Source organism: Sarcophilus harrisii, chromosome 1, assembly GCF_902635505.1.
Source record: "Sarcophilus harrisii chromosome 1, mSarHar1.11, whole genome shotgun sequence".
Classification (NCBI taxonomy): Eukaryota; Metazoa; Chordata; class Mammalia; order Dasyuromorphia; family Dasyuridae; genus Sarcophilus; species Sarcophilus harrisii.
The window spans coordinates 271,384,072-271,401,723 of NC_045426.1; the positions used below are offsets into that span (position 1 = coordinate 271,384,072).

The following is a 17,652-nucleotide window of genomic DNA, read 5'->3' on the forward strand; positions in this document are numbered from 1 at the left end:
AATTAAAGCAGAAGAGTTAGCAGACATAGGAAAGAAAAAATGTATATAAACACTTCAAGGATCAGGAGTTAGGAAAAAAACGACATCTAGTAATCATTGATCTGGAGACAAAGTCAAACTTAATCAAGAGAGAAATCTATATTATATGTCAACTATATTAATATTGTTTTAGATGCATGTTTATATATGGGCAAATGCATATGTGTGTCTGAGTATATGTATACATGTTGTTCTATATATGTGGATATATAGATATATGTCTATGTGAGTAGGTCTTGGGTAGGTATGAATGTATATGTATAAATATGTGTGTATGTGGGTGTGTGTGTATATGTGTGCATATATGCATATATATATGTATACATACGTTATATATAAATATATCTTTAACTATAGCTTGCTTGGAGAAGGTAGAGCAGATGAAAGGAGAAAAAAGAATAAAGTTAAAAAAAAAAAGTAGGTGCACAGAACAAAGGAACAACCTACAAGGAAGCAAAAAAAGAAGAATATTCATGAATATAATTTCTTCTGCTTTTATATATCCTTTCTTTTATTGGTAATTTACTATTATATATTTTGAATCCTCCCTGATGTTCTGCTGAGCACATGACAATGTTCTCTTTTGTTTGGTTTTATTTTCCTTTTCTGTTTTTCTTCTTTCTTTATATTCTGTTTTTCTAATACAAAAATAAAAAAAAAAGATCCAGTGGTGCCTAGTCCCTTCCCTCCTGTACAATCTGTAAACTAAAGTCTTTCTCTGCTTTGGGCGACTCCAGCTACCCAAAGTTTAGGGACCAAGAGAGATGGGCACACAAAGCAGAGAAAGACTTTGGAGATCAAGTAGCAGTTTAATGAATCACTTTCAGAGTAAGGAATACAGTTTACAGACTGTGTTTTCTTGAGTAGACCTCTCCTGTTGCAAGAAAGGTAGAGATTTTATACACAAATCGTAAATAGAAAGGAAGGGGGAAGGGGGATTATAATACAATCAGTTTCAGGGCCAGAGCAGTTTATCATGACAAGCCCACAAATCCAGGACAATATGGGTGATCTCCAGGCTTGTGGGAATATTTTGTAAGTGATTGTTTCAAAGCATAGTAGGCCGAAAGGACCAGAGTTCTGTGTTAGGAATAAGTTTTACAATTTTTGGTTCACTTCACTTTACACAGGAGAGTATTGTCAAGAAGTGGCTATTTCAAGTTGCATTATAAGACCGACTGCCAAGCCAGAAGAGATAGCTCTGAGAAATCTAAATTATTAGTATATTCATTACACACATCATTTTGATAATTATGAAAATCATAACAATTTTTTCATCAATCTTTAATCAGTGTTTTCCCTGACTCTATCAGCTGAGCAGAGTCATGAAGAATAATGGTAACACAAACTGAAAAATCCAGCTGACTGGAAATATATCAGGACCTTTGTGGAAAGGATGACAAAGCACTCTGGCAGACATTTTAGGGATAACAAATTAGCTTAGAGCTAGTAATACAATATATGTGCTTCTTCCAAGAGCTCCAATGGAAGTCACAAGTCATAACTGATCCGCAGAAGGAGGAAAAAAAATGAGAGGTGTTTTCTCCTCTGCGTAGCTATACCTGGCCACACAGAGAATTGTTAAAAGTAGGAAAAGGACAACTGCATGGGAATTACTGATATTATGGGAAAAGTAGTATGCCAAGGACAGTGCTAAAAGTTTATTAGAGACTTGTAATAAAGGGTGGGTGACTTAACCTAACAAGATAAGAATAGTACTTCTGTCTTTGGAGAAGTCCCATGACTGATATATAGAGGGAGCACAATGCCTTCCTTTCTACAGATACCAGGTTACCATCCTGTTTACCTTGAGTGCTCCACATTGGGCCTCCCAGAAATAGGACTCCCAGACTAGAGTCTTCAGGACAGAACCCTCATGACTTGGTTGGAGCTTGGAACAGTGCTGGCTGAATGGAGAACTACTGGTAGGAGCAAAACTTGCCCTTGACACACCCTCACTTGGGACTTACCAGAAACAGTAAACAAGGAATGAAGAAGATGAAGAGATCCCATATCAGGGCAGACACCCAGAAAATGATGATGCACACACCGGTCACAAACTGCATGTGCTTCATTTTCTTTACTCTCTCTTTCACAGCCTGGAGAGAAAACCTACTGGCCAAGGCTGCCAGGCCAAAGGACAGACTAAAGGCAATTTCATGTCCATTAGAAGTTCTGCAAGAGATGAGACATGGAGAGACATTAGTTCCGATTCCCACTGTGGCTGCTGCCTACATGGACATAAATGGGCAGACTGGGAAGGAGGGAGAAAGAACCTGCCCACGAAGGGCCCCAGCCCCAGCAGAAGGGTCCTGCGTACTCAAGAATGACATCTTTCTCAGTAGTGAACATGCTGACGGGCTGAGGCTTATTGGAGACTATGATCGAAGTGTCGGGGCCAGAAAGCATCCTAAACAGAATGTTATCCAAAACTGAAACTGCTATTCCAGCAGAGTGGTACGCCTGGTTGTTGAACAGAGCCGTTGCCATCAGAGTGGAGTTAGTGACTTCCAGAGAAATTGCAATAATGCAGTGCTCAACACAAGTTTTACTTTCAAGCAGGAAACCTTCCATTTCACCTATGGTGGAAAAGCATTATAGGTAAGGCAGGTGATATGAATTATAGACCCCTTATCATATTGAGTTAAGTAAAAATAAAAGTTATGATATTTGCCCTGAGTGGCCTTATAACAAACATTCTTTCATTAATGACAGAGCTGCTAACTTAAGGCTACATAAGGTTAATAATGATAACAACAATAAAAGTGATAATAATATTTATATAATGCTTTAAGGTTTTCAAAGCACTTTATATACATTATTCCATATGATCCTCACAACAACCCTAGGAGGCAAGGTACTATTATCACCTCCGTCTTACATATGAAGAAACTGAGGCAGACAGAAGTTGTGAGTTGCCCAGCATCACACAGCTAATAAGTCTCTGAAGCCATCTAGCTATTGCAGATTTAACCACTCAGGTTAAAAAACCTATGGCATAGACAAATACAAACACAAGCCCAATCGTTTTTTCTTTATCTAAGCCTACAATGAAAATAAATCAAAGTCAGCATTAGCTTTAGTGATATTTCCAAACTTTAATGACAATGAAGGACCACTTGGCTTTTTCTCATTGTCCTGTGAAGACCTATAGCTTGCTATTGGTGGTGTTCTCCATTATGGCATAGATCCTGTCCCTAATGAAATGGAAATAGAGTACAGATTTTTATTTTAAAAAATTATTAGTTTTTGCCATTTACTTTTATAAGATTTTGTTGGTTTTTTTCCTCTCCTTTCCTCCTTCTACCACTCCCCAAGATAGCAATTTGATATAGGTTACACATATACAGTCATATTAAATTTATTTCCACATTAGTCATGTTGTGAAAGAGGAATCGAAACAAAAGGGAAAAAGGATGTGAAAGAAAACAACAAAAGGGAAAATAGTATGCTTGAATCTGCATTCATATTGCATAGTTCTTTGTCTGTATTTTGATAGCATTTTCCATTATGAGTCTTTTAGAATTGTCTTAGATTATTGTGTTGCTGAAAAGAGAAAAGCCTATCCAAGTTGGTCTCCTGTAAAATGTTGCTGTTATTGTGTACAATAGAACACAAGAACACAATTATTTTCTCTTGGTCTTGCTCAATTCATTCAGCATCAGTTCATTTAAATCTTTCATGGTTTTTCTGAAATTTGCCTGTTCATCATTTCTTATAGTACAATAGTATTTCATTACATTCATATTCCACAATACGCTCAGCCATTCCCCAATTGATAGCCATCCCCTCAATTTCCAATTCCTTGTCACCACAAAGAGAGCTGCTATAAACATTTTTTAACATGTCAATATTTTTCCAGTTTTTTAGGTTTTATATCTTTGGGACAGACCTAGTAGAGATATTGCAGGATCAAAGGGTATGCAGTTTTATAGCTCTTTGGTCATAGTTACAAATTGCTCTCCAGAATGATTGAATCAGTTCACAACTCCACTAACCAATGCATTAATGTTCTAATTTTTCCCATCCTCTCCAACATTTTCCTTTTCTGCCATATTAACCAATCTGACCAATGAGGTCAAACACCTTCAGTATTGTTTTAATTTTTATTTTTCTAATCAATAATGATTTTAAAGCTTTTTTTATATGACTATAGATGACTTTAATTTCTTTATCTGAAAATTGCCTGATCATATCCTTTGACTATTAATTAGAGAGTAACATATTCTTATCAATTTGACCCAGGTGTTTATATAGTTAAGAAATAAGGCCTTTATCAGAAACATTGCCTATAAAAAATTGTTTCCCAGCTTTATGTTTCAATTTTGGTTGCACTGGATTTGTTTGTGCAAAAACTTTTAAATTTAATGTAATCAATATTGTTCATCTTGCATATCATAATGTTCTGTAGTTCCTGTTTGGTCATAAATCCTTCCCTTCTCAATAGATCTGACAGGTAAATTATTCCTTGCTCTCCTAATTTTCTTATGGTATTACCTTTATGTCTAAATTATGTATCCATTTTGACTTTATCTTTGCACAGGGTGTGAGATGATGGTTAATACCTAGTTTCTGCATTACTATTTTCCTAGCAATTTTTGTCAAATAGTGATTTTTTTTTTAATCCCAGAAGCTACAGTCTTTGGATTTATCAAACAGAAGATAAGTAGAGTCATTGACTATTTGTATTTTGTGTATCTAACCTGTTCCACTGAGCCACCTTTCTATTCTTAGCCAGTACCAACTAGTTTTAATGATTGCTGCTTTATAATATAGTTTTAGATCTGGTACAGATCTAGTACCCTCCCTTTGCATTTTTTTTCATTATTTCCTTGATATCTTTGATCTTTTGTTTCCCCAGAGAAATTTTGCTTTTTCCTTTCTAGCTCTATATTTATTTTTGGCAGTTTGGTTTGGCACTAAATAAATGGACTAATTTAGGTAGAATTATTTTTATTAAACTAGCTCAGCATACCTGTGAACAATTGATATTTTCCCAATTGTTTACATCTGACTTTGTGTGAAAAATGTTTTATAATACTGTTCATATAATTCCTGTGTTTGTCTCAGCAGACAGGTGTCCAAATATTTTGTATTGTCTATTATTATTTTAAATGGAATTTTTTTCTATCTCTTTCTGCTGGACTTTTGTTGGTAATATATTGAAATGTTGATTATTTATGTGTGTTTTTTTTATATTCTGCCACTTTGCTAATGTTGTTAATCATTTCAAGTAGTTTTTGAGCTGATTCTCTGAGTATATTATCATATTATCTTCAAGGAGTGATAGTTTTATTTCTTCATTGACTTTTCTAATTCCTTCAATTTTCTTTTCTTATTACTAAAGCCAACATTTCTAGTATAATTTGAATAATAATGATAATAATAGGCACTCTTGCTTCAGTCCTGATCTTACTGGGAATGCTTCTAACTTATGCCCATTATATATATAATGCTTGGTAATGGTTTTAGAGAGATTCCACTTATCATTTTAAGGAAAACTCCATTTATTCTTATGTTCTCTAGTGTTTTTAATAGGAATGGATGCTGTTCAGATTGTATGATAATCAACTACAATAGACTTCTCAGCAATACAGTGATCCAAGACAATTCCAATAGAGTTGGGATGGAAAATGCCATTCACACCCAGAAAAAGAACTATGGTGTAGTGTTCTCTTCTCTAAAATATAATCATTCTCTGGGAGCAGATTTCTTAGGGGGCTTCTGGAGGTAGCCTTAGTTTCAGTTCAGTGTAATAATCACTTCAAATGCAGCCAGCTATTAAAATCCAAATCCTTTATTATCTCTGGCTTCTGAATCTCCTTCCTGGGGCTGGGCTAGTTTTCTAGAGGCCTTCTGGATCTTGGCTTCAGTGTTCTCCACAGGACAGCCTGCCACCTCTTCTCTGTCTTCCTTCATTCTGCCCAACTAAATCCTGGCTTCTCAATCTCCCAGAGTGCTGTTTGGCCCTAAGAGCTTCTTGCTTATATGCTGAACACTAAGTATACTCCAATCATTACATCACTAGGAAACCATTATTTGTTGTAGGATTAAATCAATGCTAAATTAGATTTAACCATTGTCTCCTCAATTCCACTGACTTAGCACCTTGTAAGAATTCTAACACCATGGAATCTGAATGCAAATTGAAACATACTATTTTCACCATTTTTTTGGTTTGTTTTATCTTTCTCATCATTTTTCACTTTTGTTTTGATTTTTTTCATAACATGACTAATATAGAAATGTGTTTAAAATTATTGTGCATATATAATTTTTATCAGATTGCCTGCTGTCATGGGAAGGAAGGAAGGAAGGAAGGAAAGAAGGAAGGAAGGAAGGGAGGAAGGGAGGGAGGGAGGGAGGAAGGAAGGAAGGAAGGAAGGAAGGAAAGAAGGAAGGAAGGAAGGAAGGAAAGAAGGAAATAAAGAGGAAATAAAGAAGGAAATAAAGAAGGAAGGAAGGAAGGAAGGAAGGAAGGAAGGAAGGAAGGAAGGAGGAGGGAGGGAGGAAGGGAGGGAGAGAAGGGAGGGAGGAAGAAAGGTAGGGAGGGAAGAAGGGAGGGAGGGAGGAAGGGAGAAAGGGAGGAAGGGATGAAGAGAGGAAGGAAGGGTGGGAGGAAGGAAGAAAAAAAACGAACTCAAAATTTTAATAAGTTAAAGTTTGGGGCAGCTAGATGGTGCATTAAGTAGGTATAGGGAGGAGCTGAATTCAAATCCAGCTAACACTTATTAGCTGTGAGATCTGGACAAGTCACTTAATTCCAATAACTTTAAAAAAAAAGAGGGGCAAAAAGAAGTGAATGTTGAAAACTATCTTTACATGTAATTGGAAAAAATAAAATACTATTAAGTAAAACAAAGGAATTGATGCTATATTTTGTCAAAAGTTTTTTCAGCATCTATTGAGATAATTATATTATTTCTGTTAGTTTTCTTATTGATATAGTCAATTATGATGATAGTTTTCTTAATACTGAGCCAGAATAAATCCAACCTGGTTATAGTGCATTATCCTGGTGTTAATAAATTCCTATAATCTCTTTGTGTATATACATATTTTAAATTTGCCTAATTTTCTTTCTCCATTTTGACCCTTTCTGTTTTAGGTATCAACACCATATTTGTATCATGAGAAGAATTTGGCAGGACTTCTTCTTTGCCTATTTTCAAAAATAATTTACAAAGTCCTAGAATTAAGTGTTCTTTAAATATTTGATAGAATTCACTAGTGAATCCATCTGGCCCTGGAGGATTTTTTCCTTAGGGAGTTCATTGATAACTTGTTCAAATTCGTTTTTTTCTAAAATGGAGTTATTTAAGTACTTTATTTCTTCTGTTAATCTGGGCAAATTCTATTTTTGTAAAGATCTATCCATTTCACTTAGATTGTCAGATTTATTCACATACAGTTAGGCAAAATACCTCCCAATTATTGTTTTAATTTTCTTATAATTAGGGGGGAATTGAATTCATATAGACATTTTGAGACATAAAATTTTTCCTAAGAACTGCTTTGTCTGCATCCCATAAGTTGTGGTATCTTGCTTTATTATTGACATTCTCTTGGATGAAACTGCTATATCTTTCATCCACTCATTCTTTAGGATGAGATTATTTAATTTCCAATAGTTTTTAGTCTATCTTCCCATGGTTCTTTATTGCATGTAACTTTTATTGCATCATGATTTCAAAAGGATGCATTTATTATTTCTGCCTTTCTATATAGATTTTTATATCCTAATACATGGTCAATTTTTGAGTAGGTGCTGAGAAAAAGGTATATTCTTTTCTATCACCACTTAATTTTCTCCAGAGGGCTATCATAACTAAATTTGCTAAAATTCTATTCAACTCATTAACTTTTTTCTTGTTTATCTTGTGATTAGATTTAGCAAATCATAAGAGGGAGAGATTTAGATCTTCCACTAGCATAGTTTTGCTGAATATTTCTTCCTGTAACTGGCTTAACTTCTCCTCTAAGAATCTTGGATGCTAGATTACTTGGTGCATATATATTTAGTATCAATACCACTTCATTGTCTATGGTACCTTTTAGGAAGATGTAATTTCCTTTCTTATCTCTTTTAATTAGGTCTATTTTTGCTGTTTCTTTGTCTGAGATCATTATTGCTACTCCTGCTTTTTTTTTTCAGTTGAAGCATAATATATTCTGCTTCAAACTTTTATTTTTACCCTGTATCTTTTTGCTTCAAATGTTTCGTATAAATGATATTGTTGTAAGATCTGATTTTTAATCCACTCAACTATTCATTTTCATTTTATGGGAGAGTTCATCCCATTAACATTCAGTTATCATCCTATTTTTTTTTTCTCCTTTATACATGTTTGTTCTCTCTTTCCACCTTGTCCCTCCTTAGTAGTATTTTGTTTTTGACACACCTTCCCACAATCTGCCCTCCCTTCTCTTACCCCTTTCTCCCAGTGTTTCTGCCCTCCCTTCTATCTTGCCTTTCCCCCTCCCCCCCCATTATCTTCTACTTCCTTATAGTATAACATGAACTCAGTATTTGACAAAAATTGCTTGGAAAATGGAATAATATGTCAGAAACTTGGCATTGACCAACATCTAACACCCTATACTAAAATAAGGTTAAAATGGAAACATAATTTAGGTGTAAAGAGTGATTCTATAAGCAAATTAGGAGAGTAAAGGATTGTTTACCTATCAGATCTTTGGAGAGGGAAGGAATTTATGACCAAAGAACAACTAGAGAATATTATGAAATGCAAAAAGGACAATGTTGATTACACTGAATTAAAAAGTGTTTGCACAAACAGTTTTCAATTCCCTTCTGGCTCTAAATGCTATGATTTCCTAATATAGATAGTTGTTCACACTATCAGATATTAATCATGTGGTTCTTACCTGTCACCAGTTGGGGCTGTTGTCCCATATTCTTTAGTATAATATACAAGGATTCTGAGATATTATTAATCAGAGACATATTTCCAGAGACAGAAAAAGGGACAATTGTTTTGCCATATAAACTCAAATCCAATTTCAAGGGTGGGTTTTGTTGACTAATTAAAGAATTAAAGCTTTTTAGCAATAAGAAACTGAATAGCAGAGGTGCCAAAATGTGTATCAATGTCATCTTCCAATTGCGCCAACAGTGTAAAGCTTTTTTGTTGAACATGGCATAGAACTGCTGGCAGTAGAGCTTCCACTAGAATAAGGAAAGAAATGCATAGCATTATAATGGTCTCAGACATAAGTAAGCCATTTAACTTGAAATCTTTTTCAGTCTGAGGCTGTCAGTCAGTTAGTCAACAAACATTTATTAAGCACCTAATAGGTGCCAGGTACTATGCTAAATCCTGGGAAGACATATAAACATAAAAAAAGAAAGTCTCTTTCCTCAAGGAGTTTACAATCTAAAAGTAAAGACAACATACAAAACAAGAAGAAAAAAGAAGCTTAAAAGGAAGGAAAATGGAGGGAAAATATCTAGCATGGGGGCATGATGAAGTCCAGGTAGGAAATGAAAAGATGGCTAGTCTGGATCTTCTCTCTTGCAATGATGGTTCTAGGAGGAGCTCTCAGTCTTTTAATCAGAGGGACTCTAGGGCCAGAGAGTATTGATGGTGTGTGAGTCTCAGGGCCAATGTGTTTCTGCAGAAAGAAGAGATTCCTGAGCCCCAGAGTTTCCATGCTCTCCATAAAACATTGCTCAGATATTTGCCAATGACAATCTTTCTTGTTTTCTCTGGTCCATCCCCACTCAGCAACTCTAATAGATTGCCCCTTTAATCATCTCTTCATTCTCTCTCATCTTCAGTCTCTCCTTATGTTTTGGTACCTTACATTGCTGTTTACAAACATAATCACATATTACCCAGTCTCAAAAAATGTATGTGTATGTACATACACATATGTGTGGGTAGGTGATTTAACTCTACCATCCCCTTAAGCTATCATTTCTATATTTTTCTGTAAACTCCTAGATAACATAATCTAAATAAACCAGTCAACTTATTAATTAAATGGAGTAAGAACTATGCTAAGTGCTAGAAATATGAAGAGAAAAATAAAAGAGTATTCCTCAAGGGATTTATATTCCAATAGGGGAAATGAAATGTATATGTGCATATTTAGATGAGACATATATAATTGATGAAAATGAAACAATGTGATCTTGGAGTGGGAAAGGCATTAGCAGTGGGGAAGTGAGCAAAAAACGTTTCATGAAGAAGGTGGGAGTTGTTGAATTGAGTCTTGAAAGAAACCATATATTTGTTCATTTCCTTTATATTAGTTAGTAGTACTGATTAGATAGAATTATTATTCTATTATTAGAACTATTATTAGATAGTTTATGATAATTTCCCTTATTTCCTTTTCAAGTGTTGTAAATTCTCTTTTAAATTTTTTTTGACCTGATCCCCAAATCAAAGAGAAAGTTTTACAAGCAACAACTATAACAAACAAAGCAATGAAGATATGCTGGAGCTTTTAGAATTGAACAGGATTTATCAATAGCTACAATAAAAGGACCCTTAGGTCCTGGAATTCTTTAAAATGACAATCTACAGAACTGGGGCTGTGGTCAAAAATAATATATCCAACAAAATTAAGTATAATATTGAATGAAAAAAAAGGACATCAAATGGACTATCAGATTCTCAGGATTTTGTTTCAAACAAACCTGAATTCAGTAGATAATTTAACATATAAGAGCCAATATCAAAGATTAATTTTAAATGATTCAATAAAGATAAACTATTTTATACATGGAAATTTAAACCATATTTCTAAGAAATGTCATTAGTAATTGGATAATCCAAAAGAAAGATTGGGGTAGAACTGAGTATGATGTGATTGTAAAAAGCAAAACCATGTAGGAAAAGATAAAAATAGTAGTTATACTATAAGAAAGACATAGTAAAGCAATAATGGACACAGAGGAATTCCATGGTGGAGGAAGGCTGGTACTTCTGGAAAACTATTCAAATTCAGAATGAGCTAAAGAGACAGTAATTCATATATATATTGAGAAGTGTATAAAAGTAAGTCTTTTATTCACTGCCTTCCACATTATTCTTAGTGCCATATAATTCCCCTTTCTGACTGTGTTCCATAAATCAGTCTTTTGATCTTATCTATAAGTTCCATGGAGGTTTAGCTACTACAGAGTGAATACATATAAATGATGATAGTTCACTAGACAATTATTATTTCCAATGGAAATGCCTAGATGGAATCAATCAATGCTCCACATGTTCATTAAGTATAGTTTGCCAGTTCCTTGTCAATTTTGGTTAAATTGACAAATAAATCTGGGCAGTAGCGGGGATGAGGACAGAAATGAACTGATATAGCCTAAAGCAAGGATAACTGACCCTGAAAAATAAGAGTATCAGTTCATGGTCTTTGCAAGAGATCTCTCTGGTAGTATTTATAATAGTATAAATCCAATCTAGATGTTGACAGTCATATATTAATAGGTCACCAGTAGAGAGTGGACAGTACTTTTTAACTACAGCTAGAATTTCCATTGCTGATAACTCCAAATTTTCTAGACTTCAAAACATAGCCCTCAGGCTCTAAACAAAAGGTTTTCTATTCCAAGCAAAACACTCACCCCAGTGTTATACATAAAAGGAAAGGGATTCTCAGCATTAATGTCCATAAAAGTACTAGATCGTTGCCTTCTCCAAATGGCTTTCTTTTTGGAAAGCAATGACTTTTTGGTTATTTCCTCTTGCTGCATCCACAGAGAAGAAAATTGGATGTTTTGAAGATCCACACCGGAAGCCGCCATTTTATCAACCCTGCACAGAAAAGTATTTGATCATAATTATAACTTAAATATATTTTCCTTTTATGAATATGAGTCAAGATAATTGATGAAACACTTGAGATCCTGAGCATGATTACTGGGTAAGAAAAGAAGGCACAGCAAATATAAAAAGAAGATCTCTTTTAATACCTCTAAAGTAGCCAATAAAAATAGTATCACTAATATGTTAGCACTTTTGCAAGCTATATCATTAATAACCAGCTCCAAGAACTTTAGAATTGATTGCATGAATGGGAGACACTGGGACAAGAAGTCCCAACACAGTATGACTTCTTTAGAGAACATGCTGTGTTCCATGAGCAAAGCAGAATTGAAGTATCTTAGAAAAAACTGAGATGTGCAAAGTTAAAGAACGCATCCCAAATGTTCATAGTTACTATTTGTGCAGAGCATTCTGAGCTCCTATTGGTCTGATCAGCCACAGTCAGACACACTATAAATGGATCCTAATATAGTGACATAATCTTGGTCCTCTTCAAGAATAAAGGACAACCACCATATCGTACCATACTATACTATACCATTATGGATCTAAATTGAACTAAATATAAATTAAAGAAGTCAAACCACCATATATTAATGATCTCATATACGTAGAATGTATCAAAGTATGTGGCTCAACTGAAAAAAAATTTAAACAAAGCATTCATAACTTGGGTTTTTTTAAACTTGATAAATAAACTTAAATATGTGTTTTTCTTTTTAATCCTATGTATCTTATTTTATTAATTCAAAAACATTATTCTGAGTTCATATGTTTCCCTTAATTTCCAAAGGTCCATGACATTAAAAAGGTTAAGAATGCCTTAATTAAACAGTCTTTTCATCTGATATAGACTTTTGTTAATGATATTTTAGTCATTTGGATTTAGTAAAATTCTCAACATACACCAAGAAAAATAATTCTTAATGTACCTCAAGAAAAGAGAGAATGATCAGTTTTGAATTGAAAGGTTACACTGAAACAGTGAATGAAAGTGATATCTACGAATAGTATAGTACACATTTATTACTGAGTTAGGAAGAGATTTTTAGGGTCCTGGCATAATAACTTTGATTGTTTCTCCCTCCCTCTCCCCATCTCTCTCTTTGTTTGTCTCTCTCTGTGTAATCTCTCTCTCTCCCCACTTCCCTCTCTCTCTTCCCCTCTTTTTCCCCCTTCCCCTCTCTCTGTTTCTCTTTACTCTCTTACACACATAAGACTCACTCATCTTTCCCTTCTTCCCCCTCCACCATCTTAAGAAATAAGAACTCTGATTCTTTAATTAATGACCAACCTTATTTTCAGGATATATGATGAAGCATGTTCACCTCCTGGCAGAGAGGTCATGGAAACAAGGTGAAGAAACTTACTTTTGGGGATATGACCACTGTTTTCTTAAATTTTTCTTGACTACATTTGGTATAAGGGTATTCTCCCCCTTCTTCCTACTGGTTAATTAGGGGTGGAGAATACTAAGGGAAGGAGAGTAAGTTAGAGGCATAATGCTGTCCAAAAAAAGAGAATCATTGAAACATTTTGAAAAAAAAAATGCACGCAAGAGAGGAAAAAGAAGTTCAGAAGGAAGTTTAGACAAGGAGGATAGTTCTGAAAGTAATTTGTATAATCTATATTGTTGAAGGTTTTCTGGAGGCAGCCTTAGTCTCAGTTGAAATAAATAATTACTCCAAAATCCCAGCCAGTTGATAAAAATTTAGATCTTTTATTGTGTCCTTCAATATAGCCCAGTTAGCTGAGGCCTATCTCTCTGCCTGGCTCCAAGAGATCTTGCAGCTTTGTCCTTGGCTTCTGCCTCTGCTTTCTTCAGCCTCCAGCCAGCACCAAGTTGGAAGATACGATGAATCTCTCTTGCCTCAAAGATAGGGCTTGTAGGCTTCCTCCCAGAGTGCTCCTTTCTGACCCCAGTCGATGTTCACAAGAAAACTCTCCAAGAAACTCCCTCAAGTAACTAACTCCAGTCAGTTCCACAAGAAAACTAACTCAAGCTCCAAGAGCTCCCTATATATGTGATCTCCTAAAGGTTAACTCCGCCTTCTGGAGGGAGAGGGATTCTGGGTTATCTCCCAGAGTGCTCTCTGGCCCTAAGGGAGGTGTGAATTCGGTGTTTCTTTCTAAACCCTGAACTCTCCCAAACGTGTGAACTCCATTGAGTACTTAGATACTTATGAACTCTCTAAAGGTGTGAACAAAAGCATTATTGTCTATCAGTATTAGCAACTTATCACCCTGCAAGGATTAGCTCTAAGGTGTGAACCAATAAGCACTGTATCAATTCTATTGAGTTAACACCAGGATTCTGACATCACCCTTGAGTTTTCACCTTGTTTCAAGTTGAGTTGACACTAGGATTCCAACACTATATATACTTTCAAAAGAGGCAAGGGGTACTAAAAGATTCATAGTTTCACAAAAATATCCCTTCTGTGTTCTGCTGGGTGCATGGAAATGCCTTTTTTGGGGGGGGAGAGGGGGAGGCAGGGCAATTGGGGTTAATTGACTTCCCCAAGGTCATAGTTACTGTTAGCTATCTAAGGCCACATTTGAAATTAAATCCTCCCAACTCTAGGGCTGGTGCTCTATCCACAGTGCCATCTAGCTGTCCCAGAAATGCTTTTTATGTTTATGTTCAGAACAAGAAGAAAGAGTATAAGAATGCTTGTTGACAGATAGCTTAATTTGCTTTCAGCATTATATTTTGTAAAATCTCTCTTGCTATGCTTGAGAGCACAGTGGATGGAGAAGAATGAGATAAGTAATAGGACAATCATTTAATTGATTTGGAACATTCGGGACCATCATACCTAAACAGTAGTTTAATACGTCATTGTCCACTTAGAGATATCTGCTATGCTGACACAGGGGTTCTTTGGGTCAACAACATTTTCATCAAAGACTGGTGTGAAAGCAGAAATGGTGTGTCTGTCCAATGTGCAGATTAAATGAAGCTTGAAGGAATAATACATAATAAATGGAGCCCATTTCCAACATGATTTTAACAACATAAATTGATGGCTCAATTTGAGTAAAATATATTTAAAAAGGAAAAAATACCTTCCAATTAACTTTATGATGAGAAAGAAATTAAAACAAGTCTCATGAAAAAGATCTTGGGAATGAGACATAAGATATGAGTCAATAACATGAACATGGCAGGTAAAAAAAAACTAGCGACATATTATGCTATATAGAGACTATTCATGAAAATGGGAGATGATAGACATATACTCTGCTCTAATTATACCACATTTGTTTAGTTCTGAGAAGACAGATACAACAATATATGAAGACACAGACATATGACTTGGTCCTATTATTCTGGATATTAATTTGGAATTATGAATAACAATTAACTTTTCACACTCTTTTACCAGTAAACCTATCATTTAGCATATGCCCTCATTGAAGTTAAAGACATAAACAAATGTTCACTACATATCAAGTTTTTAATTGTAGTCCTCTTTCCAACAGCAAAGAATTGGAAACAAGATGGGTATCCATAAATTAGGGAATGGCGTTGGCATATGAATGTAATAGAATATTATTGAACATAAAAAAGTGATAAATATGAAGAATTAGAGAAATTTGAAAAGATCTGTATAAGGTGACAAAAAGAGAAATAAAAAGTATTAAGACTGTTGGCCATCTAATATACACAATGCCTACAACAAATGAACTCTGGGTAACAGAAAATCAAGTTATTTACTCAGGAAACCCTGAATAACAGGAAATCTACTCCTACTACATACCAGAAAACAGATATTGAAACATAACTTGTTTTTCATGTTAAAGAGGTAAGGGGCAATACAATAATTGTGTAAATATAGTATCATATTTTAATGCCATATGTTTTTGCTTAATTAATTTTTTTATCATAAGGAAGGATTCAGTGTGAAGGGGGTGATATAAGAAATAACTACAATAAAAATAAAAATATATATCAATAAAATGCATTTTTTAAGAAGACATAATTCAATGGACAATTATTAAGCATTATTTGCCAGAATTATACTGTGGGTACAAAAAAAAAAAAAAAAAGCAAAAGATAGTCCCTGCCTGTAAAGAGCTTAAAATCTAATGCATGAGACAGCAAATGAACAAGTATTTTTTTAAAAATATATTTTTATTTATTTCATCAAATATTTCATAATTACATGCAAAACTCCTGATTAATTTTCCTTTTTAAAAAACTGAATTTGTTTCCTTCTCCATCACACCTTGAAAAAGCAAACAATATGATACCAATTTTACACATGAAGTCATGAAAAACATTACTATATGAGCCATGTTACAAAAGAAAGCACACAAAAAAACTCCTAGAAAAATAAAGTTTTAAAAAAAAGGTATGCTTCACTCTGCATTCAGACTCTTCTCAGTTCCTCTCTGGAAACTAAGAGCATTTTTCATCATGGGTCCTTTGGAATTGTCTTGCAAGGATCATTGTCTTGATCAAAGATGCTAAGTCTTTCACTGGAGACTATCCTTACAATACAGCTATTACTCTGTCCAATATTTGCTCAATGTTGTTCACTTCACTTTGTATTGGTTCATAAATGCCATTCTCAGCTTTTTCTGATTCCATACTTTTCATCATTTCTTATAGCATAACAGTATTTCATCATAATCATATGCTACAACTTGTTCAGTCATTGCCCAATTGATTGACACCCCCCCTCTTAATTTCTTATTCTTTGACAGCACAAGAAGTCATAAATATTTTTGTTTAAATAGGTCCTTTTCCCTTTTTTTTTTTATCTCTCCGGAGTACAATGGTATTTCTGGGTTAAAGTCACAGTTTTCTACCCTCTGGCCATAGTTCCAAATTGTTCTCCAGAATAGTTGAATCATTTCACGAATCAACCAATAATTTGTTAGTGCCCCAGTTTTTCCACATCTCCAGATTTTGAGATTTTCCTTTTGTGAATTGTTAGTCAATCAGGTAGGTATGACATGGTATCTCAGTTATTTTAATTTGTACTTTGCTAACTAGTAGTGATTCAGATAATTTTTCACAGATTTTTCATGTGACTATAGATAGGCATGATTTTTTTTTTCTGTAGACTAGTTGTTCACAGCTTCTGGCCACTCATCAACTGGAGAATGGCTTGTATTTTTATGAATTTGGCTCAGCTCTCTATATATTTGAGAAATAAAGTCTTTGTCAGAGAAACTTCCTTAACATTTGTTTTTACCCAGTTTCCTGCTTTCCTTCTAACTTTTGGCTGTATTGGTTTTATTTGTGCAAATCTTTTTAATTTCATGTAATCAAAATTATACAGATTTACTTTTGGGAGTCAAAGTGGCAGAGTAAGCAGTGAATTGCTATAACCTTCCCATGTTTATGTCTGGATAACCATAAAGTAGCAGTCAAAGGCAGTTCTGAAGTGGCAGAAGCAGTGAGGAAGAGACACTGCCCAGGAAAGTTAAAGAATCAACAAGAGGAGTGCCTTTATTTCCAGTAAAAGGGGAGCGGGGGGGGAAGACAGAAAGCTCCAGCTAGCCAACAACAAGCCTCACTCCAGCAGGAGATCCTTATGCCAGTGTGGTGGAGCAGATGAATGCCAATGCCAGGACTCTCCACTTGACTTGGCAAAACCAGGGAACCTGCAGACTTCAGCTTCAAGAATCACTATGGTGCTTTGGGACTCACCATATGCTCCAGAGTCCTGTGCAAGCAGGATCCTTCAGTGGCAAGATCAACACATATTTCAATGTAGCACCATGGAAACACAGAAACATCCCACCTGGCCTCAGCATAAAACAGACACCATCACTCAAACCACAGCTCAAC

General features: G+C 34.9%; 1 protein-coding gene across 15 annotated transcripts in view; it reads right to left on the minus strand.

Annotated features, from left to right (window-relative positions):
* Positions 1-17,652, minus strand: part of LOC100928701 (ATP-binding cassette sub-family A member 3) — a 251,867-nt gene that overhangs the window by 62,489 nt on the left and 171,726 nt on the right. For all 15 annotated transcript variants that reach the window (XM_031942176.1, XM_031942127.1, XM_031942136.1 and 12 more), the window contains 4 exons: positions 11,645-11,834; positions 8,929-9,229; positions 2,360-2,618; positions 2,010-2,214 (listed from right to left, as the gene is read on the minus strand). In XM_031942176.1, the coding sequence (XP_031798036.1) occupies positions 2,010-2,214; positions 2,360-2,618; positions 8,929-9,229; positions 11,645-11,834 (955 nt within the window). The remainder of the gene's footprint in view (positions 1-2,009; positions 2,215-2,359; positions 2,619-8,928; positions 9,230-11,644; positions 11,835-17,652) is intronic.